Genomic DNA, 26,356 nt, shown 5'->3' on the forward strand with positions numbered 1-26,356 from the left:
ACCAAAATAACAAGAAGAGCCATTTCTCTTTAGGATTTCAAGAGCCGCCACTGCAGTCTTTAAAGAGCCACCGCATGCGGCTCTGGAGCCGAAGGTAGCCGACCCCCGCTCGAAATTAATTACAGCTGTTCATCTTCTTGGTTCTTTCGGTAAAGTCACGTAGAAGGGAAATAATAAAATAATAAAAATAAAACATAATAAAATAATTCTCACGACGTTTCGGCCACAACGCAAGCAGCCGTCCTCAGGTGAAGAACGGGTCTGTCGGAAAGACAGCGTCTGAATATTTAAGCTTAAATATACGCTGCCAAGCTTGGTGGTGCCCATTCAGACGCTGTCTTCCCGACAGACCTGTTCTTCACCTGAGGACGGCTGCTTGCGTTGTGGCCGAAACGTCGTGAGAATTGTTTTATTATGTTTTATTTTTATTATTTTATTATTTCCCTTCTACGTGACTTTACCGAAAGAACCAAGAAGATGAATCCCTGCAGTCACGAAAGCTTTAAATCGAAACATGAATACAGCTGGTACATTAAAGGGATACATGAAAGGGAATTGGAGTATCGATCAGTATTTCTGATCACCGCTGCCATTGTTTGAGCCTGACCAGATAAACGTAAATACAGTACACGCACATTGTGATTACGAGATAATTGTCTAAAATAACATGGTCATAATGTTTGAGATTCTTTTTTTCTAAGTTGGTGGTCCAGAACACGGCTGTTAGCATGGTACACGCGGCACGGTGACGGAGTGCGTCATTCATCATAAAGCACTCTCTGTTTTTAGCCTGAACTAATTTTGTATCTCATAATGTACAGAAATAGAATTGACTCCAAGCTCGGTTAATACATCATAATTAAATAAAAACAGACAATGTTCCTCCTTCACATCCACATACAAAAAAAGAATACATCCCATCAGCCACACGGCTTTTTGGGAGTGCATTATTTCAGCAGCATTGCTTCAACGCGAGCAAACTGTGGACTGATTTAGACATTAATCATCTCATCGGCAGTCAGGTTTGTTTGAACGATCGGTGTTTGAACCATCATCGGTTCAAACAAGCCAACTTTGGACTGATTTCAACAGTGTCTCATCAGCAGAATCAGCTGCAAATATCTGAACTGTTAATATCTCAACTGTCAGATTTTCACAGGTAAAGAAAGGGACCCTCAGCTAGATATCGCGGTCGTTATACGGAGCCTATTCCGTGTGTTTCCACAAGGGGGGGGGGCAACACGTGGGTAGGGCGCCACTGTGGCGAGATGTTAACTACCTCGCTGGGTGTACAGGAGGTCGAGGGTTTGAACGCGACCCTGATGCGTGTGTCGTCGTCCCCCCCCCCCCCCACCGTGGTTTTTTTCTATGAGCCTCTGGTTCTTTTAATTCCCACATGAGCCGCTTCGTTGACTTATCATTTGTGTTCTTGGTTCTTTCGGTAAAGTCACGTAGAATGGAAATAATAAAATAATAAAACATAATAAAATAATTCTCACGACGTTTCGGCCACAACGCAAGCAGCCGTCCTCATTCAGACTCTGTCGTCTCGACAGACCTGTTCTTCGCCTGAGGACGGCTGCTTGCGTTGTGGCCGAAACGTCGTGAGAATTATTTTAGTATGTTTTATTATTTTATTATTTTATTATTTCCATTCTACGTGACTTTACCGAAAGAACCAAGAAGATGAATCCCTGCAGTCACGAAAGCTTGAAATCGAAATTTATCATTTGAGACCAGGTCGTTTCTGAAAAAGAGCTACATCGCTGAGTGTGCCTCATCTGATAACATCTAATTAAATTTATTTTATTTTATTTGTTAGTGATTTGCATATCTTTCCTATACTTTGCATTCCTAATTCCTATTGTGTGTTTGTATTGTTGTTGTAACGTTCTGACCCGCCCCTACTGGACATCTGTGAAGAAGAACTTTATAGCTCATCGGATTCATCCAGTAAAAATAAATGTTTTGATTCTGACTTCGCTGAGATATCGTCTGTGGCCAAATCGCTTCTGGAAGAAAAAAAAAACCTATAGCCCAGTGGGCCTTACCTGGTCAAATAAAATAAAAATCAGTGGTTCTTAACATTTACTGCACCCCTTTGGTTTTCAATCGTTGGAACATGTCTAACGTCAATAGCAACATAGTTTTTATGAAACAAAGTAGTTGTATTTACGTGCCCGTGTTTTTAATTTGATTAGATGATTTACCTTCTAAAAATTGAGATGCACCCCAGCTTAAGAAGAAGAACCAAAGCGTTTAAGGGTTCCAATGTGCTCCATAATACAGGCTTTTTTGGGTTATATCGCGATATTGGTCGCGAAAGCCCTTAGGGGCCGTCCATAAATGACGTCACGCACGTAGGGGGGGGGGGGTCAGACATGAGGGGGGGGTTTGAGAAATGTGACGTCACATCAAAATGCGCAACTTTAAATAAATATAGACAACACGTTCTACTTAATTAAATTATTTACTTTTGATAAATGTTCTCTCCTACAACATCAGAGTGCAGCGCCACATTAAATACGCACTACAATGACAATAGTTTAAAGCGATTTGAAGTATGTTTTATTTTTTAAATGGAAATATTGTTTTTTGGGGGGGGGGGGGCAGAGCTTTGTGACGTCATATTTGAGGGGGGGGGTCTGACTTTTTGTGACGCCGTGTGACGGGGGGGGTCAAATATCGTCCAAAATCACGTGACGTCATTTATGGACGGCCCCTTACGTAGTGCCAATGTGCGTTTGTGCCATAAACACATTTTAATCCCTTTTCCAAACGCCAATTTTCAACGCGTGGCTCACCCGCGGCGGGGCACCCGTAGTCACGAGACTCGAGGGGAAAGCCCCTCCCCCACGTGACCTGCGTGTTTACTTCAGCGTCGGGTTCGTCCGCTCCCAGCGGTTCGCTTTGAGTGCCAAAAAAACTTTGTAACAAAATAATTTCTCGACCGTAAACGCGAGAGCCACTTTGTTTTTTTGCTTTCCGCGTCGCCCTCGAGTTGCGTTGTTGGCGCCGCGCCAGTAATATGGATAAGCTGAGGCGAGTGCTCAACGGGGAGGAGGATGAGAACGAGAGCGGCCTGGTCGGGCAGGTGAGCCTACGGCCTTGCCTGTTTCGCCAGCGGGCGGAGTTGCATGTCGTGCCCCGCCGCCAAAGCATCGTGCCCGGGTGGCGGCGGGCGCTGTGCACGGACCTCTTGTTTTACAAGGGCTGTGACACCCGTTAAATTGTATGGTTGAGTTAATCTCCGGGTAATTTTTTTGTTTGTTTGCCAAAATGTAAATGCCAGTACAATCAGGGCCTAAGTGTGTCTCTGCTCGCCTTCGATCCGGGGGCTTTGGAGGCGAAGGGGTTGGTGTGTCACGCAGAGATTTGTTCAACGCGAGAACCCGATTCGGCTGCGAGGTGGTAGGTACAGCAAGTAGGTTTTTTTTTTATCCGCGTGAGTCTTAGAGTGATGTTACCCCTCCTCACCCTCGTGTGAGTGATTGGTGTTTCCATGTTGCAGTACTCCCGTTTGGCAACCCAGACATTGGTGCGTTCGTGGATAAATAACAGGATATTTGAAATGTAATCGCATCCGTTGTTTGGGATAGTAGTTGGACTACATAAAGACTCGCCCCTCCACGACAGGAATCTGGTATTTTCGCTGACTTGGAGCTGTAAGCGACTCAATTGAACGGGAAACAATTTTGCGTGAATGCAATGAAGTCTCAAGACGAGATGCAAAAAAAACACAAGCCGGTTCCGGAGTGATTTGGAAGGCTTCCAAACTTGCTGGACTGCGAATGGGGATGCTTGTGACAAGCTGAGATTATCTTAAAAGTTTGCGGTAAGAATGAGGCGTGTCTACCTTAAGAATAACTTGGCAGACAATTGTAATGGCAGTAAATACTCCGTTAGCAGAGGGGAAAAAATGCGAGTCTCCGAGAAAGTTATTCAATGAGGGAGAACAAGTGACAATGACGATCCCTTTAGACAAATCACGTCGTTGGCCCTTATGCTCAACTTACGTTGGTATTGTGGAATCGTTGAATGCGCTCTGTTTTTTTAAAGCCCTATTTCGCAAGTGTGCAACGTGTACTTGAAGTGTCGATTGAGTGTTTGCGTTCATGCTTTGAATTGTTTCTTTTTCTTTCCCCCTGATGACTCACGCTAGTGTGACCCAACGGTATTGGGGGGCAAGGGTTGATGGATCACGCAGAGATGTTTGAAACTTCCTAACCCGCTGGGTCACGATGCGACCATGGGCATGGGAGCACGGTAAACCAACTGGTGTTTTTGCCGAATACAATTTGCCTGGAGCTCTTAAGTGTTATTAATTTGGTGTATTTGCTCCAGCTATTCCAGTATTTGACCACATACCAAACACTAATGAATGGAATTTCCCTAACCTCACAATGCAGGACCCGCCTAGAAAACAATTATTTGGAGTCGGTGAGGCTTTTTAGATGTTCATGGTGCGGGAAGGGTCAGGAATCATAGGGATTTCATGACCGCCACACTTTGCGATCACCTCACCCTTCATTAATGACTAGAGATGGAGGCTGCTGTTGCAGCAGATTGATGGCAAGATAAGCAGTCTTAGTACTACTGGCCCTAACCCATTAGCCTACATTCGAACCCTTAAACCTTTACCCTGAGACTCAATCCTAACTCCAAACAACAAACCCCAACTCTTAACCCAATCGCCTGATAACTAACCGTATTCTCTAACCATGTATCTTAAACCCTTAATCCTACACAAACAAAACTAAGCATTTCCCCTGAATATTTAATCAACTGAAACCCAAAGAAGGTTTGTGATAGGATTTAATTTAGTTCTATGTAGACATTAAACATTTGTAGGGGTGGTAGTGCCACAGACGCTTTATCATCGTCTGCGTGGACAGTTGTATGCTTTCTTTAATGTACTGTACAGAAGTATGGTTCCTATTTTTTGCCGCACCCTGTTTAAAAAGGTCTTAATATTAAAGTCAAACTATGTGTGTGTGTCTTCTCAGTTGAAGTCAAAGTATGTGTATGTCTTCCTCCGCTAATGAGTGTAGGGGTGGTGCCGGGCAACCTTGAATCGGTGGTGGAAATTCCACATTCCTATGGTTTGGGGAAAGTCATGCGTCATGAAGTGGCATACTGTACACGTTTAAGCGCTCTCTTTAATGTCTGTATCTTGTTACATGTGTACAGATGTATGGGTGTAATGACCTTCTGAGGTTAATAGTATCCGTGATGTATTTTGTCAATGCATTATATATGACCTTTTCTCTTTCGCGACACACTTTGTTGAGGATTAGGGTAAGGTTGAGCCAGGTGAGTGCATTGTCCAGGCTTTGCCCAACCGTGAGACGTCATTTGCAAATTGCATGAATCCATTTAATGCCAACATCAGTTTCCACTCTCGAAGAGCCAAGCCACGGTTATTACTAGTGTATAACAAACATGACAAAGGGTACAATAATCATAACATATGTAGCAATAATTTTGTATATTGGATGAGTTAAGAAGAGTTGCGACTCTTAGTTTGAATGCAGATAAAAATAATATTTATCTTTTGACGCATTGTGAATGACCATCATGGAGCCTTTTTACGTAGAGTACTTGTGCTCAAATCAGGGTGGCATTTAATGGACCAATTCCGAAAAATATTTCATCAATAGACCTCGAAGTCACAACATTGTGTGTAATGTTAACTTATTAGGAGATTAGCCAGTAAGCCATAACAAACATTGTCCTCCTTCCTGTTTTTCATGGGACACTAAATTTAGTTGGTTGGGGAATGTGTTGAAGTGACAAACCCGTAGACTTGCATAGAGACCCATAGACTCAGATGGACACCCACCCATAGATTTAAGGGAAGATGCAGCGCCTCGCAACCTCTGGGTGAAACGCGCTTTATAAGTGTAAATTATTATTATATGGAGGTGCCACCGGATTAGCGAGGGACTGAGGGTGAGATCGGGGAATGTGGCAGATTGAGATATCAGGACAGTGGATGTGACTCGAGAAAAGGCACAGAATAGAAGCATATGGAGAAGGACCAATTGAGCAGCCTATTCCATGCAGTTATGGCTAATTTTTCTCTGAAAAATGGAGTGACTCCCTTTAAACAAACGAGCTCTTGCTTGCAAACTTGAGCTTGTACAAGGCCCTTAGGCAACGAACTGCATAGCCACTAAGTTGACTCGCAAATGAATGCAGGTGATCCACTTTTCCCCTTGATAGCTTCGTCTGAAGGCTTTCTGACTTAAACATTTAAAGCCCCATTACATGATGGGGTTGGGATGCTGCCACTGGACTTGCATTCCAGGGGTCGCCGATTGATTTCATGGCTTGGCAGTTGAAACAATGGGACAAGTTTGTTAAAATCTCCCCGCCTGTGTCCGCCCAGCAGTATAAATGATAACACCGCAGTTCATAGATCGGCAGATAACGTTTGTTGTGGTAAAGTGTGGGTACTCCCATCCCTTCCAAGATGTCTGGTCAGTGTGGACAGTAACCCAAAATACACCCTTGTAAACAATTTATGAAGTTTTAGGAGGAGCACGGTAGATTAATCCCATTCTCCTGACGTATAAAGGTTGATCCGACTCAAAGACAAACAGCTATTATCTTGTAGCACATGGGCTGTGTTCTGCTTGGCTGTCTAAAGCACGTTTTCAGCTTCCTTCATGAGAAAAGTGCCTTTTAAAATGCATTTACGAGCTTCCTCACAGCACTCCTGAGAAGTTGCGTTGCAATGAGGTTGTTAAGTCATGTGGGAGTAATGTCACGTTTGTGCCATAATAGCGGTTAACATTTCTTGGTAATTAAGCTTCACACGATCTGACAGCCCAGGACGCAGGCCTAGGTAAATATTTATAAGATTAGAGCTCTTTCACTAAAGACATATGCGCCAACGACTGCATTAAAAAAAACATGTTAAATTAGTTTCTGCCCCAGGGTGGTTGGGAAGGCGTAAGCTCCCCTTACGGCACGGATTAGCGGTCACTTGAAAGGATCTTGGAGGCAGCTCTGTGATATCCGCTTCTGTGGGCGGTTCTGCAATGCGAAGGGTTGCGCCGCTGCGCGAGCAATTCCCAATTGACATTTCGGGGCATGGCGTGATGGCAAATAGCACAATCGGGATACAATAGTGGGGGGGTTGGGGAAAGAGAGAATGCATTTTTTCCAAAGAAAAAACCCGTGGCGTGCGTGTGACTGCATGCAAGCTTTGCCTGCTGCAGCTCGTGTAGCTGTCTGCGTTCCGGAGAGGTTGTGCCACAGACGGGTGTTACATTTCGTTATCGTCGAGCGTGGTGTCAAAACCTGACACCGCCTTGCAAATTTAAAATTGGTCCCGAAGAAGGATTTACACTTTTACAGCCTGCGGTTATTGTCAATAAAATATTTAAGGGGGGGGCTGTAAATTGCTGAAAGTAATGTCACAGTGGCAATACGAAAGCGCTCGTAGAGAGGGTGTTCCGAATGAAAAATGCATGCAAGGAAAGGGCTGCTTTTTCAGCTATACAAAATCAGCTATTTCAAAATTGTTACCGGGCTACGTTTTGACACATATACATGAAAGCTTGTGGTGGTCAGCACACTAACATTTCAATCCAGAGCTGGCCGGCTCGATGATATCTCGTCAGCACGGCAGTTTTATAAGATGGTGGGGAAGTGTCTTAAATCGTCCTGTCTCTGTCCACCCAGGAGTGTAAATGGTTGCACCACAGTTTCCCGCATCTCTGAGTAGTACGGTTAGCTACGTACAGGGCAAAAGAAGTTAAACATGCATGCATTCAGTTAGCCATTCGGCATCTGTGAAAAAGAGCTTCATAGCTCATCGGATTCTTCCATTGTAAACACATTTTGATTCTGTAAATTGTGGGGACTTTCACCGCTTCCATGAAGAGTTGGCTAAATACCTAATATAGGGTCATTCTAGAGCTCCCTCTCGTGAGTGGAGGACCTTCCGTCAGTAGTGGAGTGAGTAAGGTATTGCAGGATGGCACTTTTACCTTTTTTTTTTAAACATGAAAACTGTGAAGAGGAATTGCACAACTTGTAAGCACCGAGGAAGGGACATTCATGACTACAGTTCTTGTCATGATTTCACGTCTGGCATTAGGTTATGTTTTCATCATCATCATCATCATTCAAAGATCCTTGTTTGGGGATTGTCAGAGATGACTATAACCGCAGCATCTCTCAAATCCTCCTTCATAGGATCTTTATAACCCCCATGCCTGCCTGCCCCTTTTCGTTATTACTTTTCTTGTGTTCTTTCAAACAATGGCCCTCACTTCATTTAATAAGTTATGGGCGGCATGCTGCGAGTGGGCTTAACATCTCCTCACACCTGTAAATTCAGCCCATATCCCTGTTTGGCATGAAGCCCAATTGCCCCATGATACTGAAAGAGTTCAATAAAAAAAACCCCGTTGATAATGCATTTTAGCTGGGTGGAGGTGGCGCAAGCTTGTAATCCAGCATTGGAGGCGACGGTTGGTGGATCACTCAAACGTTGCGAAACTCCCCTCCGTTAGGCGTCGAAGTGTCATACCCTGGCTGGCCAGGAGAATTCCGTACAGCAACAATGCGGATTCCACCTGTTCCATCTGAATGAATTCGAGTGTTTCTCCCTCACATGCGTGGGTTTGCTCCGGGTGCTCTGGTTGCCTCCCACGCCACGCATTGATTGGCCGGTGACGCCTCAATAGATAGAGGACTCCAGAGCGCTGGCAATTGTTGCTGCCTTCATGCTTGTCTCGGTACGCGAGCGAGCAAATCCTGTGTGATGCGTTAACATTTTAAACTTATTCTTCTTCTTGGTTCTTTCGGTAAAGTCACATAGAAGGGAAATAATAAAATAATCATGAGGCCGGCTGCTTGCGTTGTGGCTGAAACGTCGTGAGAATTATTTTATTATGTAAATTTTTTATTATTTCCCTTCTACGTGACTTTACCGAAAGAACCAAGAAGATGAATCCCTGCAGTCACGAAAGCTTTAAATCAAAACTTATTCTTATTATGCTCGATGTTGGTAAGCCAAACATTCACTGGCCCCTGTGCATTCATGCGATCTTAGGATTTGGCAAAGGACCTTGTGTGAATGAATACACCACGAGCATAATAAAAAACGGCGTCGTGCTCATCTCCTTTGTAACCGTGGCCCGTGATCTTGTTGCCCCGTGCGACTCGCCACCCGCCGACCCCCTACGCCCAGATCGTGGAAGGATCCACGCTGAGTTGGGGGACACGCTTGAAGTCCTTCGTCGCGTGTTTCATCTTCGGAATCCTGTGCTCCATCCTGGTGAGAGAAGCAGCTGCAGCTTCGTTCACATGGCGACACGCACATCCTACCGCAACCATAATAGAGGTTTTTTTTGGGTTAGATCACGTAAATATATAAATGTGTCGTTAAGCCCACCACCAGCCGAAACAGCCAACTAGTAAGGGTTGTCACGTAAACAGAAGGTGCCAATTCGATACTAGTACAGCAACTCCGGCGTGTTGGAGAGCCAAGCCACAAGATTTACAATCTGAGTACGAAGTTTCGCCACTATTTACAACCAGCTTCATCAGGCGACAGCCAGATTTGCGGAGAAGTCCACCTGTTTCGTTCCTTATATAGAGGCGTAGATGCGGTGACCACACTTCCGCCGGGCGCGGTGTTGACGATGAGAAGGGTTAACTGCAGACCAACAGATGTGTACCGAGGTGCATCTGATAATTTTGTGATCGCTCTTCGTGTGGCTGGGTTTGAGCAGGCTGCCACAAGCTGGTTTAAACTGACAGCGGCAAAATCTGGCGGTTTACAAAAACTGGCTTTTTTTACTGGTTCATGGTAGCTTCGTTTTTGGAAGCCACGTCATGCAGTGCCTGGTCAAAACAAATAAGCTCATGGTCTTGCATGCACATCCGTTCTTAAACGTTTGAAAATGTTATGGCGATTGTATGATGCGTCCTAGGATATAATATTCGCGATCATCTCATTTTTGTTAAATATTTCATTTTGAGACCAAATATTAACGAAACAACAGCAATTAAAGTTTGCAATACTCATTATAGTTAGCAAAATATAGCTATTTACCCATGAAATGTGGGCGTTTTCATTTGTTTTATGGAGTAACTGACTACGTAATGGCATCACTTCGGCATTTCATTTAGAATGTATTTACTAATGCCTCGTTTAATGAACAGGATGTGCATTATTCGTATTATAGATCATAATATAATTATTAGAAGATTTATGGCAGGATTAAGTTGAGTGAACTGCTGTTGAAGAAAGTTTAAGTCATCTTTATTCGTACTGGAAGAACATTAGAGCATACCAAGGATGCATTAAACTTGTGTAATTGTATTATAAAGTTAAGGGAAACTGATATAGCGATTACCGTCATGTTGTGGTATTTAGTCGTATCATGTAAGGCTGTACGCTTGGCCAGATTTGCAAGTGTCTCTACGAGAAATAGTCTGTAAACAGTTGACAGGTAAGCGTACACACATATACATGTGTATGTATGTACGCTTGCACTTAACATTCACCCCTTCTGCAGTTGGCCGTACTGACACAAGGATGACGATTTCAGAATGTATTATTTTGTTGTTTAGTCTCTTTTGTATTATTCTTTGGGTCTTTGTGTTGCGATCGAATCGTCGTAGTTTTTTGTTATTTTCTTTGAACCTATCTACGTGACTTCATCGAAAGATCCAAAGAATATGAATTCCTGCAGTCACGAAAGCTTTAAGTCACGATCTCTTTTGTATTGTACGGCTCATTACATCATATGCCTGGTTTTTATTGTAATTTTGGCAAGTTCTGTCTCATTCACTGAATCAGCCTGAAAGTATCATGTTATAAAATTGTTTCCATGAACAATTGTTTTTTTTACTCGCACAATTTGATGCACATATCGTGAACGTCAACGCGGTTCTGATGGGAGAATTGTCATCGAGTTATTCTGTTTAAACTACCTTCTGCCACCAGGTGTCACCACGGTATTGGTCCCAAATTTGATCATTGGCCAAAGACCCATTTTTAAAAAGGGTTTACCCTTTTTTCATGCTTGTGGCACGCTTTTATTTTGTCTTATTCTCCAACTCTATTTTATTGTGCTAGTGATGCCATGTCATAGATGCATCCAATTAGATGTCTCGCATAAGTGTGCATTCCTATCATAGTCGAGAATGGCCCACGGAAGAGGATACAACAGAGCTACCTCTGAGTTCTCTTCAAAGTTACCTCTGGTCTACACAGCATGGAAAAGGACTTCCCCATGCTCCCTGCCACAAAAAGTAATGTTCATCACGTGACAATCAAAAGGGTATAGTTAAGTGTCACACGTAGATTTTAGCTACACTAATTTGCCGAACCAAATTTAACGTGATATTATACTGGTAGGAATCCACTGGTTCCACTAGCCCACAGGGGATTATTGTGTCCCTCCGTCATGCAGGGAGGGGCTGGGTGGAGAGGGAGGGGCTGGGTGGGGAGGGGAGGGTGGGGCTGGGTGGGGAGGGGCTGGGTGGGTAGGGGCTGGGTGGGGAGGGTGGAAGGGGTGGGGCTGGGTGGGGAGGGGCTGGTCACCCCGTGGTGCCCTTATAAAACTCAACGTTTAACCTACTCACGCCGGCTTGTGCCCGCCCTCACAGTCGGCCATATTTGTGGAATACACCATGCCGCCGTTGACCCTGGCCATTGACCGAGCAACTCAACGTTCCTACCAGCTCCCTCCGCAGGAATGTGTTTTCTGCGTAGCTATTGGTGGCGAGGCTGAGACCATCAACTCGCTTATACAATACTTGAGAACCAGGTTTCATCACAGGCTGCTGCCTGGATTTGAACCTAGGATTTGAACGGTGCCAGCTCTGCGCTCTGACATCTGGGCCACACTTGGTCTGCCTTCTTGGTCCTCTTTCTCCACTCGTATTTTTCTCCTGGGCCATCTGCACATCCACTCCTCAGTCTTTCATATCCCTGGCTCACCTCTTCGAAACGCCTCTTCCTAGGCCTGCCCCCCGGTGCTTTGCCCTGGTGCTTCCTTGCTCCTAACCTTTCTTCAAATGTCCGCTATATTTTATTACGCAACATCCCTGCCATCTGAGTCAACCATCTTATTACTGGTCCAACAGATAATCTATTTAATTAATAAAGCCTTATATTTTTTGAGCCATCAAAAATGACTGCTTGACAACTTTAAAGGAAGGTGGGGTGGGGGTATGCAGTGAAAGGAAGAGGAGAACGCAAGACCGGACAGGATGGAGGGAGTTGAAGCCAAATAGACTGCCCTCGAGCAGAGAAATACAGACATAAAAAAACGAAGCCTTTGTTTGTGAAACTATTCAACTCTGAAATGAAGTAATGTTCTGAGCGTGCTTGCCATTGCTTGATCTTTAATCCATGGCTCTCCTTTCCCCCATCGCTCTGGGACAGGGCACTGTGTTCCTGTGGTTGAAGAATGGGCTCATCCTCTTTGCTGTGTTTTACACGCTGGGGAACATCTGTGCTCTCTGCAGGTAAGGTCACATCACAGCTGCCTTGGCCTTGAGTGGGCAACATACAGCCTCTCGGCCAGAAGCCCAGGGCCTGCTTTTTGTGTTTAGTTTGTTGTCCTTCTCCCGCACCTCCAATTAGTACGATTGGCTTCGTACTGTGCGAAAGAAGTTAAACGTACATACACGCGTGTTGCGCGCTTTGTGTGCTCGCTCGCTTGCCTGTGTGACCTTGGTATGTTCTCCCCCACAGCACCTGCTTCCTGATGGGCCCTCTCAAGCAGCTGAAGCGAATGTTCAATCCGGCGCGGGCCATCGCCACCAGCGTCATGCTGGTGAGGCCACTCTTACCGCCATCGCATAGTCGTCGTCATCAAATCCTATCACATCATTGGAACGTTTGGTATTTCCGCCATTTTTATCGCGCAGGGGTCGGGCAACCGGCGGCTCCGGAGCCTCGCGCGGCTCTTGACGGCAGAGGTCGCAAACGGGTTTTGATTCCTTACCCGTACCTGGCCGCACCAGGGTCGCAAACGGGTACCCATACCCTACCCGATACCCGGCTACCCATACCCGGCCGGGTATCGGGTAGGGTACGGGTTACGGGTACCCGATTGCGACCTCTGGGATGAAGCCATGTTGCAGGCACGGGTGGGTTGATTCTAGGAACTTGAATTGTGAGACGAGACAAGACGTTGGGAAATGAGTGACAAACGGTTACTCACCAGTGACTCACGGCCTACCCGTACCCGGCTGCACCAGGGTCGCAAACGGGTACCCGTACCCGGCCGGGTACGGGTAGCCGGGTAGGGTACGGGTATCGGGTACCCGGTTGCGACCTCTGCTTGACGGACTGCCTCGTGACGTGACACATTTATGTATTCACATGCACTGGGGCTCTTAAAATATTGAGTTTTTTACCGAATTCGAAAAAACTGCCTCTTGTTATTTTGGTTTCCGACCCTTGTTATAGTGCAAGGCCCATCACAGAGTCTCTTCTGTGTTGTACAGATGGAGTCTGCAGTATTTTACCCTTCTATCTGGCAACAAAACTGACACCTTTTTTACAAGGAGTCATGTTTGCTAGACCACAATACCTGCAGTCATAATGCAAACAAAAAACATAACTCTGATAGGTGTCAGTTTTGTTGCCAGATAGAAGGGTAAAAAAACTATTATCATATTTTTTACTGGCAAATGAGGTTCCAATGGTGAGTCTGCAGTCGTTTCGCAGGAGGGGGCGACATTGCTATGTGTTTTCCCCAGTTGAGTCATTTGCGGGTACATTTTAGAAATGTATCAAATTTGGACCATGATGCTGGCACACCATGGCCCACTCTGCAATCGTCATTGTGTTGTTCCTTTCATTCAGGGTTTCCCACTGAAGGATTATTTTGCCTTGAGATTCCATATCGCCTAAATGTTTGATTTGTCCCACATCACCTTAACTACAATTGGGCCAACCCGGAGTGTCTCTCATCGTCCTCTCTATTGATGTTTCATCTCCGTGTGTGTTTATGTGGGTGGAGCGGTGGAGTGGTTTGTGCAGTGCTTTGCAATTTCCCAGCCATGGACAACATCGGTGCTACATGTCCTGACCCTCCGGTGGGTCAATTGAGTTTCAAATGAGTACATAATGTCGCGTGATGTTTTCAGCACTGGAGAGACAAACCTGGTCGGGCTTGATGTTGGCCTCGCCACGCCATCGTTTGCCCATTCCCGCCTTAATAGGTGCTCGCTAACACCACTTGCCCCAAACAGTCTGTTAAGGCGATACGGGGGATCTTTGTCTGTGTGTGATTATATTTGGCTTTGTGTGTGTGTGTATGCAGTGCTGTCTGGTGTGCACGCTCTGCTCTGCCTTCTGGGTAAGTGCGATGGGGGACTTAGCCTTGATGTGGTGGGCACCCCACAGTGCCGTGGCCAATGTGGGGCACTGCTTTCATCTGTCTTAACTACCGCTCGGCTGCCCTGGCGCTTGCTGTGTCAACACTTGCCAGAGACCAAATCGCCTAGAATGCATCCGATCACGGATTCTAAGCAGGGTTGAGCCTCAAAGCTCAATCGTTACGTGACTTATGCACACGTACGTGCCTACGCGCATTGAGTTTTGGCTTGCGTATGTTTATGAACCGCATTGATGCACATTCAAACCGCTTCAAAGCCTTTTGTTATACGCATCACGTGGGCGTGGTTAAGGTGACCAACGCCCACAATGTCCATTGAGTAATTTTATATAATAATAGCGGTTTTTCCCCTTTTTTCTGGCAACAAAACTGAAACCTTTTAACAAGGATTCATGTCTGCATTAGCCACAATACTTGCAGTCAGAATGCAAACAAAAAACACACTGTGATAATATATGCATTGTCCTTGAAACTGATTGGTCCACACCAAGGGACGGCTTTCTTTTCAGCCTCGACCCAATTGGTGCTCGACCAGAGTTTTGTTGCCAGAAAAAAGGGGAAAAACACTATTATTATATTTTGGTACTGGCAAAGGAGGTCTAATGATGACATTGAGTAATTGTTTCACAAGTGGCTAAGGCGAGCTGGCTGGCTGGCTGATGAAGGATTGTGGGTGGATGACGATAACCCGGCACTAATTGTGCTGTCTACGTTGTCTTTTGAGCTCTTGCCGATGTGAGTTTCTTCTCCATGTGTCCGCCGTTTCACTTGTGTCGTTTTTGTCTGTCTGCAGTGGAAGAACAAGCCTCTGGCACTGCTCTTCTGTATCCTGCAGTTCCTCTCCTTGACCTGGTAAAGATGATATCTTCCCGTAGGCTCTGCCACCAGCATCTGCAAAGGCAGTGATGGTGGTGGTTAGCATGCTCTGTTGTGAACCTGGCGACCTGAGTTCAAATTCCCGGCCACGGTTAACGGCAGTGGTGATAGCTGAAGTGTGGGTTGACGAGTTGTGTTGAAGGGGGTACCCCAGGACCCAGTTGAGCAGTCTGGGTTGACCCAAACTGATCAGCGTGAAGTATGGAGAAAGGTTTCATACTCTTAGTTCTTTCGGTAAAGTCACGTAGGTACGTGACTTTACCGAAAGAACTAAGAGTATGAATCATTGCAGTCACGAAAGCTTCAAATCTAGAATGGACAAAGGTGCCCAGTGCATATGTGACTACCAGTGTTATTATTCGTGGACACGTTTGCGTATACATTAGGGATGACTTTCAGATTACAACAATTCTCCAATATTGGAGTTATTTAGTTATTTTCAGCACAATTTTGAACTTTTTCGCATTTTCAGACCTTCATCTATTCTGTACTAATGTAAAATGTCTTCATTCGGCATGGAAAACGGCACCAAAAAATCGGATTGGCCTGATTTTCAGCTTTTTGGGAATAATCCAAAAATTGGGAACGCATCTCAAGGGTGCGCATATATACAGTGTCCACTTCGTCTGTTAAATGTTATTGTTCTAACAAGTAAAAATGTTTCTGCTCAATCGTGTCGTTATAATGTCTAGAGCCATAAACGTTTACCACCTGACACCGCCAAACAAGCCAAGTTGTCACGCGGGCAAATGTCCCAATTGATTTTGTATTTCAGAAAAAACTAATTATGTTTAAAAGAAAGGAAACATTTAGATAATTCTGTACGCTGTTGCTTTTCCGCACATTCTGCCACGTGACAACTTGCTTTGTTTGGCTGTGCCGGATGGTAGACTCTTACAGCTCCAATTGGCGTGATACGCGAACGATCTGGACTAATATAAACCAATTAGGAATCGCAGTCTTGATCGTGAAAGCCTACAAATGGGATTAGTCTGACAAGCGTAGTAAAGGTATTTCTGCAAGTAGTTGTTGCTATGATAATGCCAGTGTACTTGGCTCTTCATTAGTGGCGGCAACGCAGCCGAGTCTAATGGGAGTGTCTTTATGGTCCTTTGCCAACAGGTACAGCCTGTCGTACATCCCCTACGCACGGTAAGCGCCTGCATTCACTTCTTTCACATCGACACTGGTTTCCCCCCGCCCTCCTTAAACACACAGCAGCGCGGTTTGATTCCTCGCTGAATATTTTATGGGCTCTCGCTGGCTGACCCGGAGTAGGCGGCACGTGAACTCGGAGCCACAGCTCCTTTTGCGGGGAGGTCTACTGGATGTGGTGTGCCTGGTGCGGACATTTTTGCCGCGTCACTGACCCGGACAGGTCCGGCTGAAATTAAGCCCTGGACAGCGGTGTTCACCAGCAAGCATAAATACGATGTCTTGTGATAGAAAAGACAAGGATAGTTGAAGACAAACTCCACACTGCCCTCAATATGAAAAAATTAATCGGTGGGGTTCTGTAGGTATGTTTGTTGAACTTCTCTCGCATCGTACTTAGCCACCGACGCTAATTGGAGCTGCAATTGCCGTTCTTCATCGGAGCAATTTAAGTGAATGTTTCTTGTTTCGCCACCCCCCCTCTCTCTCTGTTCCTCTGTCTCCCACTGCCACCCCTCTCTCCCATTCCCCCGTGCGCACACCGCTCTTGCTTGTATTCCACCCCCATACCTGTTCCCCTCCCTCTGTCACCCCTCGTCCCGTGTCCCCCGTGTGTATCCTCCAACAGGGACATGGTGAAGAAATGCTTCACGTCCTGCCTGGCTTAACCGCAGTCAAGGGGCTGTCAAACATTCCCTCCACCACCCCCCGCAAAGCTCACGGATTGTACCCTCCCACGGTGGCAATCCACTGCCGAGTGAAGGCCTCACCAAGTCATCACGCCACCTCTTTCAGATCCTACGCACGAGCCGATCTCGTTGCTCCATCTCCCCGGGTGAACGTGCTGTCGCCCTGTCGTTGTTGTTGACCGTCGGCCGCCATCACTTTCTTGCCATGACGTGTCTTTTGGAGGGGAAGGCCGCTTACTTTCTTAAAAGTCTTAATGGTGTCTTTAACCCGCGTACGTTTTTCCCGCTGCGCGTAAAGACATAGCAGCCATGCCCAAAATGAACGTATTGGCGGTACACCAGTGCGCGGAGTGTAATTTTTGTGTGCAAATTTTGGCCAATACTTATTTATTTTACCGCGATTCACAACCCCGATCAGAAGGTCTTGCCTGGGTGGTGCATCAACATCAGTTCTGGTGATGTCGAAGCAGCTGTAAGGCGAATGTCCGTTCAAATTTAGATTTTAGACTGGTGTGTTATGCTGCACCGGTGTACCGCCAATACGTCCAAATGCTGGTTTGAACATCTGCTACGTGCTTCAAGGGAAACTTGCTTACAGACGCCAATGAAGCTCAGTGTTTTGTCGCCTTAATAACGGTTGTGTTTTATAGGCTTATGCTGCAGTGTGAGATATGTTGAGCTGCATGCAGCACATTTACTCAGAAGGCCCGGGCTCTGCAGGGCTCGACGAATCAACGAGGTTCATTCTTCACACTGACTGTGGTGTTTAGTTCAGCTTTGCCGATTCGTGCTGTCTGAAAGTGGCCTTTAATGACGTCGCGCCTTTAGATAATCATGATTGATTCCACACACACAATGTTAGACATTTATACGTGGATGGTTTTTCGTGGCTGTACAGAAAGGCACACAATGTTACATTTTCACTGAAAAAGCACACATTTAAAAGTTACAAAAAATGTTGAGGTGACTGGGTGGATCAGAGCATTTAAGTACTGTGCCAGCAATGCTAATTTCCTGGGTTCGAATCTAGGTTCACAAGTACAGTGAGTTAATGTTCTCAGCCTGGTCACCAAAAACGGCACAAAACATCGCATTGAATTCGATTTTGCACATAATTTGGCTAAATGTCGGCTCTGATAATACAAAATATCGCTCTGTCACGCGATGAGCATCGCTCAAATTGGCAGAGTGGGTGAAAAAATTGGTTCCCGCTTCCGCCTACACCAGAGGTCACTTAAGGGGATCTAAGCGGTAGCTCTCTGATGTCCGCTTTTGTGGACCGTTCTCTAACACGAAGGGTCGCACTGCTGTGCGAGAGATCGTTTGGATACTTTGTCTCACGACACAATGGCGGTTGCACAGTCGGGATAAAATGTGTCAAAAAAAAACGGTGTAAAAACACCAAATATAAGAAGTATTTAGGACACGTTGCCTTCTTTTTGTAACGAGGAATCCAAAAAAATACAAAAAAGCAGAGTGGCTTTATTTTCACGGTATATTTTTCATGAAGGCCTTTTCAGCGCTGTTTATATTTCTATGTGCACAATATTTTTAGAAAGGTATTTTAATAACTTGCTGCGATGCATTTTGAATAATTTTAAAGATACATGGAGCTCATCGATGCGAGTGTGTCCATTCGCCAGCTGCGAATACACGAGAGGAGCTTTGCTTTCAAAGGCTGGGGTAACCTCTTGTGCGGGGGAGAATATTCGTGTAACAATCGGCAGCACAAACTGGGACATCGAAACGCTGTACACTACACCACATAAACCGACGCAGGAGTGTATAACGTAAGTCGATCATTTGCGTATAATTTGCATCAAGTGTAAATACTGTAGCAGATGGGTGCATATTGAGCCTGTGAATTGTAATCGATGAGACTATATTCGTACATGCCGAATAGTTTGGGGTTTGGCCATCCAGTGGTTTAGTAACACGTGTGAAATTTCTTTGCGCTGATTAGCTTGCCAAGGAACTGTTCAATCTTAATTTTTGGAGCTTTCGTGACTGCAGGAATTATTCTTTGGTTCTTTCGGTTAAGTCTCTCTCTGTGCCGATATGTGTCCTCTCTCTGTGTGTCCTTGTGATGTCTGTCTGCTTGTATGTCTGTCTATAGTTTTCTAGTTAGATTTGTGTTGCTATTTCTCTTATGCCTGATGATTGCTTGTGTTGCAATCGAAACGTCGCTATTATTTTAATTCATTATTTTATCTTTAGACGTGACTTAACCGAAAGAACCAAAGAATAAGGAACTGTTCGTTACAGTCCTCTCAATGGTAACTGCTTACTTGCTTTCACATTCACACACTTAGCGGTGTTAATCTCTATTTTAACTACTTACATTGTTATTTTCACCGTAATTACTTCTGTTGCATTATGGTGTTCCTCGTACGTTGATGCCAAAATCACGTCGTTCTTAAAGTGCGGTAGTTTCTAAAGTGTTATTTTGTAAATGCCTCATGTTGGAAACAAGTAATTTACGCCTCATTGAAAGATCACTAAGGGGTGCCACGGTGGCGAGGTGTTAACTCCCTCACCTGGTATGCAGGAGGTCGTGGGTTCAATCCCGACCCTGATGCCTGCTGTATATTTGGAGTTTGCATGTTCTCCCCATGGTCGCGTGGATTTTTCTCCAGGTTCTCCGGTGTTTCACTCCATATTTAGAAACATTCGTTTAGAGTAGTTGCCCGCTATAGATGTCCACATGATAAACCGCAACTTGGTTAAGCTATCATTTGTGGCCAGGTCGCTTCTGAAAAATAGCTCTATCGCTCAGTGGGGCCTTACTTGGTAAAACAACAATAGTTTAGTTTAGTACTGAATTAATCTCGTGAGCATCGCTAAGCACTACAGCTCAAGCACACGCAGTGATCCAGTGCCCTAGATGCAGCCATCTAGGGCGAGCAGCCGAGTGGTCATCATCATCGTCATCATCATCATCCATGGTCAATCCCTGATGCACGAAGGCCTCCCCAAACCGCGGCCACCTCGCGCTTGAGCAATCCCAACGAGCACCTTGCACAAGAGATCGGGTAAATACTCGGAATATGGCGCGTGCGGCATTAGTCTTGCAAACAGCGGACTGCTGGGCACTATCCAGCTGTGTGCGGGTTTTATCTGCTAGACCACTTTTTATACGTTCAATCCATGCGTAGGACTACTTAATTCACCCGCAGGCGTTCTGCCAAATATTTTCCGTTCAGCGACGTTTACACACTCGCATGCCAACTTTCGCGTGCTGACGGCACGCGTTTAGGAGTGCCCGTTCGTGAAAAGAGCAAGCCACGTTAGCCGAGGCTGCAGGTGGGGGCCCCCCTTATCCCCTTCTTAATTTGCACCCTTATCGAGAATATGGAATGTGGGGAATGATAATAGATTTTTTAATAATGGTCCCTGACCTCCACGGCACAGCAGACCTCCCCGGAGTGTTTTATTCAGTCGTGGAAACCAGCAGCAACTCGCTAGTCCCGGACTGGGTGGAGACCGGGCCAAGCAGTACGCCGATTGTTGCTTCAAGCCCGGCGGCTTCTCTGGTTAATGCAAAAAAAAAATAGATTTCGCAAATCAGCATCAAGGCAGTTGCCTGTCTCCCGTTTACAGCCATGAGAAAAATTGGACGTTACACATTCCTATGGCGAAGGCGATTAAATCCGTAGCCGAATCACCTTCCAAAAACAAAAAATGTGCACCAATTTCATCGAACCAAGTAAACCTTCAGCCTGGATTTGAACTCCCTTCCTATTGCGGCCCGCTTGCTGTGCTGCTGAGGCACGTGGCCAGTGTAATGCTGTCGGGGTATTGACCCTAAATATGCACAGTCTGCCTCGCACCGGCCACCGATGACTGCACGCCCCAAAACAAAACCCGACGCATTCCAATGTGGTTCCTGCATGCACTTAATTTGGCTACAAATCCAGCCTCGCCGAGCGTTCATCTCGCGTGGCAGTGCTGGGTGTGCACCTACCGCCCGGTCACTTGACCGGATTCCCCCGGGGGGGAGGGGGGGGTAGTTTTGTGGTATCCGCTTCCGTGGGCCGTTCGCTGACGCGAAAGAAAAGGCCGTGCGGGAGATGCAGACGGATGCTTCGCTTCGTCACGCGGGACCAATGGCGCTGTTGGGACGAAATGGTCGGGGAAAGTTTCAGTGGTGATGTTGCCGAGCCCGGGTGCAGTTTGTCCAGCCGAAAACGCATACGAGAACAACATTCCAGGAGCGCGCGTCCACAAGCTCGCGATCGCAGCCGTATTGTTTGAAAATGAAAATGTTTGTTACAAGTTACCGTTTATTGTGCACCCACCGAAGGTGGACCGCTTCGTACTTTATCCTCACCCACCTTTGGTGTGATCACGTGACGATTGCCGCTTTAGTCTTGGGAACGGCCAAGGATGTCGAGCATCGCACCTGCTTTACGAAGTGCAGCGTGCCGCGATGCTGCGTCGTCGTGCGCGTATCGATTAGGGGTTTGACAACCCGATGGGTGTGTCGCTCACGACGATTGACCGGACGTTTCGCTCCGCTTGCTGGGAGCTTCAGAAAAGAAAAAAATTAACCCGTAAAAACAAAGTTTTTCACTATAAATCCTTTATATGCGTGGCGGCTAGAGTCCTCTCGTCCTCTGGCTTGAGATGGCTGCCACCTATGGGTCAGATGATTGCCTGCCACCATTAAGCAATTGGTAATTAAATATAATTTTTGTCCTAAAAAGTGTACAATTTTTGAAAAAAATTTTCACGAAAATAAATTGTCACGCACAACGAGTGTGTGTGCAAAATGTCAGCTCGATTGGATCACGGGAAGTGGGTTAAAAAACGACCGAAAGATTTGCAAGGTCGTAAGCGCGCAAGCAAGCAAGTGAACTTAATATAAAGGATTTAAAAACCAGAACGGGCACACGGGAGCGATATGCGGGACGGCCGAGGAGGCAGTGTGCGTGTGTTGGGGATTCAAGGGAGGCACCTGCACAGCTTGGCACGTGGTGTGTAAGTCCACGCCTGTTTTGGAAGTGCACCCCAAGTTGAACGCACATTTGTGGTGAGACCCAGTGGCATAAATAATGCAAAAGGCAGTTATGCTATTTTGCATTTTTTACCTACGTGACTTTTACCGAAAGAACTAAGAGTATGAATCCTTGCAGTCACGAAAGCTTCAAACGTGGGATGTTCAACCTGGGCAGGAGTAGATAATTGAGTATTTGACAACTTTGTATAAAAACACTTTGTATAGTTTACATTTGTGGTTGCATTTAATATTTTAAAGCTAACAAGGACCTTGTTCTCTGGATTATCACCCCCCCCCCCCCATTTAATTTCGGGTGCCGCTTATAATCCGGTAGAGGGTGGAGGGTGAGAAAGAGCTGATTTGTATAATTTTATTTGACACGGAGCACAAGTTTGGATTGAGTCGTATCCTTTTAGGAGCGTCTTGCAATCCAGAAATAATAGTAGCTGTCCACATAGGAGCCTTTGTTAAATTTGAATGATAATTAAGGATAGTTTGCCTTCAACGGAACTCTAATTGTTTACCTAAGGTTTAGCTGTTATGGTCAATGTAAGCTTTGTGTAGTGTGAAGTGCTGGAAGTGAATATCGTGATGGGCAGAGTTGAGGCCAGAATGGATTATTTGGTTTCCTATAATTCGGTTTATTTTATTACGATGATTCACCAAACTAAGTCGGGTTACAATTTAGCTGTAATAATCATAAGTTGATTCTACATTTTCAGTTAAAGCGATTATGATCAACCTTGCATTGATGTTTTTACTTCGCTTGCCGTGTATTTTATAAAAAAAAAAAAAATTTGGGGTTCCATGTCCGTTCGCAGTCGAGCAGAAAACAAATTATTCTCCCATGCTTTTCGCGCAATCATTTTACCAACGGGAACGCGTTCGAACGTGCCTGTGCAAGAAAAAAAACAACAGCTCCAATTTCCCCGTCGTATCCGCCTCCTCTGCTCACCTCTCGCGAGGCCCCAGAGAGTTGCTGCTGTGAGCCCTGAAAGAGCGCGGTCGAGTTTAGGTCCGCCCGGTCCACCGCCCGTGTCCACAAATGCGCACCCACCCTCGTTTCGCGAAGATTTTGTTGCTGACAATCCGTCGAGGGGCGCCAACCGTTGGCACAAATTTTCCCCAAAAAAAATTCCAATTCCCTGCAGCGGTTGTCAAGTGGTGTGTTGTGTCAAAGGATGTTTAATCTTCACCCTCAATGTTATTCTTCAACAGGCGCCGGACCAAGAGATCACAGACGCGCGCGCGTTCGTTCGTGTGTGTGTGTAGCAGTTAGCGCGCTACGCTACGAACCCAGCGAGTGATTCCTGCTCAACGCCAACACCATTGACGATTATCTGAACCGGTCCTGAGCCTCCTCTAGGTCGACTCGGCCTCAATTGAGCACCTGCGGTGTGGAAAATATCGCCACTGGGGAGACAAAGGTGGCCGGGCGTGGTGCTGGCCACCCACACCCTCCTGTGCCTTCATAGGTGCTCTCCAAACAGCCCTTACCCCAACAGTCTGTTTAAGGGTATACGGGATGTGCTTGCCTTCATATGCCATATCGATATACCAATTTCCATAAGACACGACGCTTTATACACTTTACACAGTAAAAAATACCGTGTACCTGCTCGTGCTTGTCTTTACCACCTCTGCAATGTCGCATTCGGTATATTTATTTAATTTTCCCTCCCCTATCGTTACTTCCCGCTAGTCGGCGGCTGTGTTGGGAATGCCGATGTTTTCACGAGTGCCTGGTTCGGTTTGTGTTATTTGCCACTCGTGGTAGTTACTATCGGCCATTTGTGCCATTGCTACTTTTTCACGAGTCGAGGGTTGTTGTTGTTCAAGCCGGGCCAGCAACATGCCATAATTCACCTTCGCTGCACGTTCTTGTAAAATATCCATTAGCAAAATAAATAATTTTAAGCAATCTGGCCTGGGGATGTGTTTTTATTGTTGGTTGTTGTTGTTGTTTCAGTTGTACAGTCCGCTAAGTTGTATACGCACGACTTTAAAAATGCTACTGCCTCTGCTTCTCATGGTGGCTGTGATATTAAACAATAGCCTCGCCGGGTTGTTTTGTGGCTCTACCGCGCATTGCTCGGTACGATGTCCGACGTCTCGCTTAACATCCTGGGAGCTTCTTCAGGAACTGATAAACGCGCCCCCAACTTACTGCCAGCACGTAGAACGACGCGTCGAATGTCACGCAAAAGCAACACGCGGTACAACTCCAAAACTGCCAGCGTGTTTCCTTCCATGTAATTGTAAGGTTCGGATGCGTGGGTTGGCCGGCTGATGACTGGGAAAACCCCCAATTGAAGCAAAGTCAACTCCACCAATAAGCTCCAAGCATTGTCTCGATTTCGGTGAAATTTTTATGTTGCCAACAATAGCAAAACGGAGTGTGTGGAGCACTTGTGTACGACAGTGTGTCTGTGAAAGGGTGTCTTATGTTCAAGCGTGTACGGCCACGGGGCAGAATGTTCGGTGCGTCTCAATTAGCCTCTGCCTTGTCAGCAGTTCCGTGTGGTAAAAGCAATTTTGAATAGAGCAATCTCTGGAGCTCGCAAACCTGATACGGGGAGAGAGTAAATAGTACTTCGTGTGTGTCTTTGTGAGCTGTAAGGTTATACTGCACTATTGTGTGAGCGCTCCAGTTGAGTGTGTGTGTGTTGTACAAGCGACGGTGTAGCGCTTAGCTGGCCGCGGTACGAACCTGGCGACCCAAGTTGGATTCCCGCTCAGGGCCAACACCAGTGACGCTTTTCTGAACCGGTTCCGGACCTCCCCTAGGTCGACTCAGCCTTAAATGAGTACTGTACCTGGTGCGGTGTGTAAACATCGCCACTGGGGCAACAAAGGCGGTCGTGCGTGATGCTGGTCACCCACCCCCTCGTGTACCGTAGCCGGCCTTCATAGGTGCTCGCTAACAACACTTGCCCCAGCAATATACGTGGGATCTTTGTTTTGTTTTCGTATAGGCGTGATACGAAGACAGCGGGTAGCGTAGTGGTTAGCGCACCGATGTCCCGAGTTCAATGCCAGGTTACGGCTAGCCTAACATCACTAGAGACGATCTGAGCTGATCCTTGCTGAGGTCAACTCGGGAATACAAAGGAGGCTGGGCGTGTTGCTGGGCACACCACCCCCTGATGCGGTCAAAATAAGTGTTCGAGAACAGCACTTGTCCCAACAATCTTCTCCGGCTGCAGGGGGGGGGGGGGTCTTTGTACTTTCAAAGCTGTATGCCCCTTGTGCTTTTCAAGAGCTTAATGTAGAATTTTCCTGAACTCAATAACGTGACATAATGGGTCATTGAATGAACGTTTAAAAGTCTGCCTCGGGAGATCAAACGTTGCTGCGTTTGCCGAAATGGCTCGAGGAGGGCGCGTAGCGCAATCGTCGACTTGCAACCAACGCCGTTGCATGGCTAAAAGAAGCGACATTAATTCGTTCAATTAGAACAAGATCATCTGCGGCACGCCACACGGAATGAGAGGCGCGCAACGTGTTTGTTTTAACAGGCTTCACTGTCGATGGGACTCGGAAAGTTGAAACCCCGGCCGCGTGTTTGCTCAACCAATGATGCTGTTGGATAACATTGGCCCGGACTGAAGGGTTTAAAGTGATATTTGATGTGAAGTGGCGGTGGCTTTCGTCTGTTTATTAATGTGCAATTGTGTTTTTTGACGTTGGTGCCACATCCCGTTCGTGGTGCCACAAAGTGCGTTGCTCTGTACACGAAGCCACTCGAGTCAAGTGCTGTTTGTGAGCAGCCATCGTAGTGGGGACGCACTAATCCCACGCTAAACTAAAACTAAACTTTTTTTTTTAACCGGGTAAGACCCATTGACCTTTATAATTCTTTTTCAGAAGCGACCTGGCCACAAATGATAGCTCAACGAAGTGGCCTATCATCATCGCTTGGAAATGTTTAGCAGCCCAAACACTCTACACGTGGAGGGAAACGCCGGAAGACCCGGAGAAAAATCCACGCGACCACGGGGAGAGAGAGAGAGGGAGAGACACGCAAACTCCAAATATACAACAGGCGACAGGGTCGGGATCGAACCCACGACCTCCTGTATCCCAGGCGAGGAATCTAGCATCTCTGGCTTTACCCCAAAGCGCCTTTTACAAACGTGTTCCGTGCACCATGAACCCGACGACCTGAGTTCGTTTCCCGACGCCGAGCCACAGGGGGGAGCAGGCGTTGGGTTAAGAAGATCGGGGAGAATTGAGGACGTGGGGACTCAATT

General features: G+C 46.2%; 1 protein-coding gene across 2 annotated transcripts; it reads left to right on the plus strand.

The window, feature by feature from the left end:
* The first annotated feature begins 2,851 nt into the window (after positions 1-2,851).
* LOC144733569 (vesicle transport protein SFT2B-like) lies at positions 2,852-24,028 on the plus strand. Of its 2 annotated transcripts, XM_078615569.1 has the most exons (9): positions 2,852-3,094; positions 9,209-9,295; positions 11,167-11,280; positions 12,419-12,501; positions 12,731-12,812; positions 14,310-14,345; positions 15,178-15,236; positions 16,383-16,412; positions 17,044-24,028. In XM_078615569.1, the coding sequence occupies exons 1-9, from the start codon at positions 3,029-3,031 to the stop codon at positions 17,081-17,083; spliced, it is 597 nt and encodes a 198-aa protein (XP_078471695.1). In that variant the 5' UTR covers positions 2,852-3,028; the 3' UTR covers positions 17,084-24,028. The 2 variants fall into 2 exon arrangements, with proteins under 2 accessions (XP_078471695.1, XP_078471696.1); XM_078615570.1 differs by lacking the exon at positions 11,167-11,280.
* The last annotated feature ends 2,328 nt before the right edge of the window (positions 24,029-26,356 follow it).

The sequence above is a fragment of the Lampetra planeri genome, chromosome 47 (assembly GCF_965212315.1).
Source record: "Lampetra planeri chromosome 47, kcLamPlan1.2.h2, whole genome shotgun sequence".
Lineage (NCBI taxonomy): Eukaryota > Metazoa > Chordata > Hyperoartia > Petromyzontiformes > Petromyzontidae > Lampetra > Lampetra planeri.

Coding starts and splice junctions, on each gene's coding strand:
- LOC144733569 (XM_078615569.1), top strand. CDS start 3,029: ATGGATAAGCTGAGGCGAGTGCTCAACGGGGAGGAGGATGAGAACGAG. Junction 14,346..15,177: donor CGCTCTGCTCTGCCTTCTGG/GTAAGTGCGATG, acceptor GTCTGTCTGCAG/TGGAAGAACAAGCCTCTGGC. Junction 16,413..17,043: donor TCGTACATCCCCTACGCACG/GTAAGCGCCTGC, acceptor ATCCTCCAACAG/GGACATGGTGAAGAAATGCT.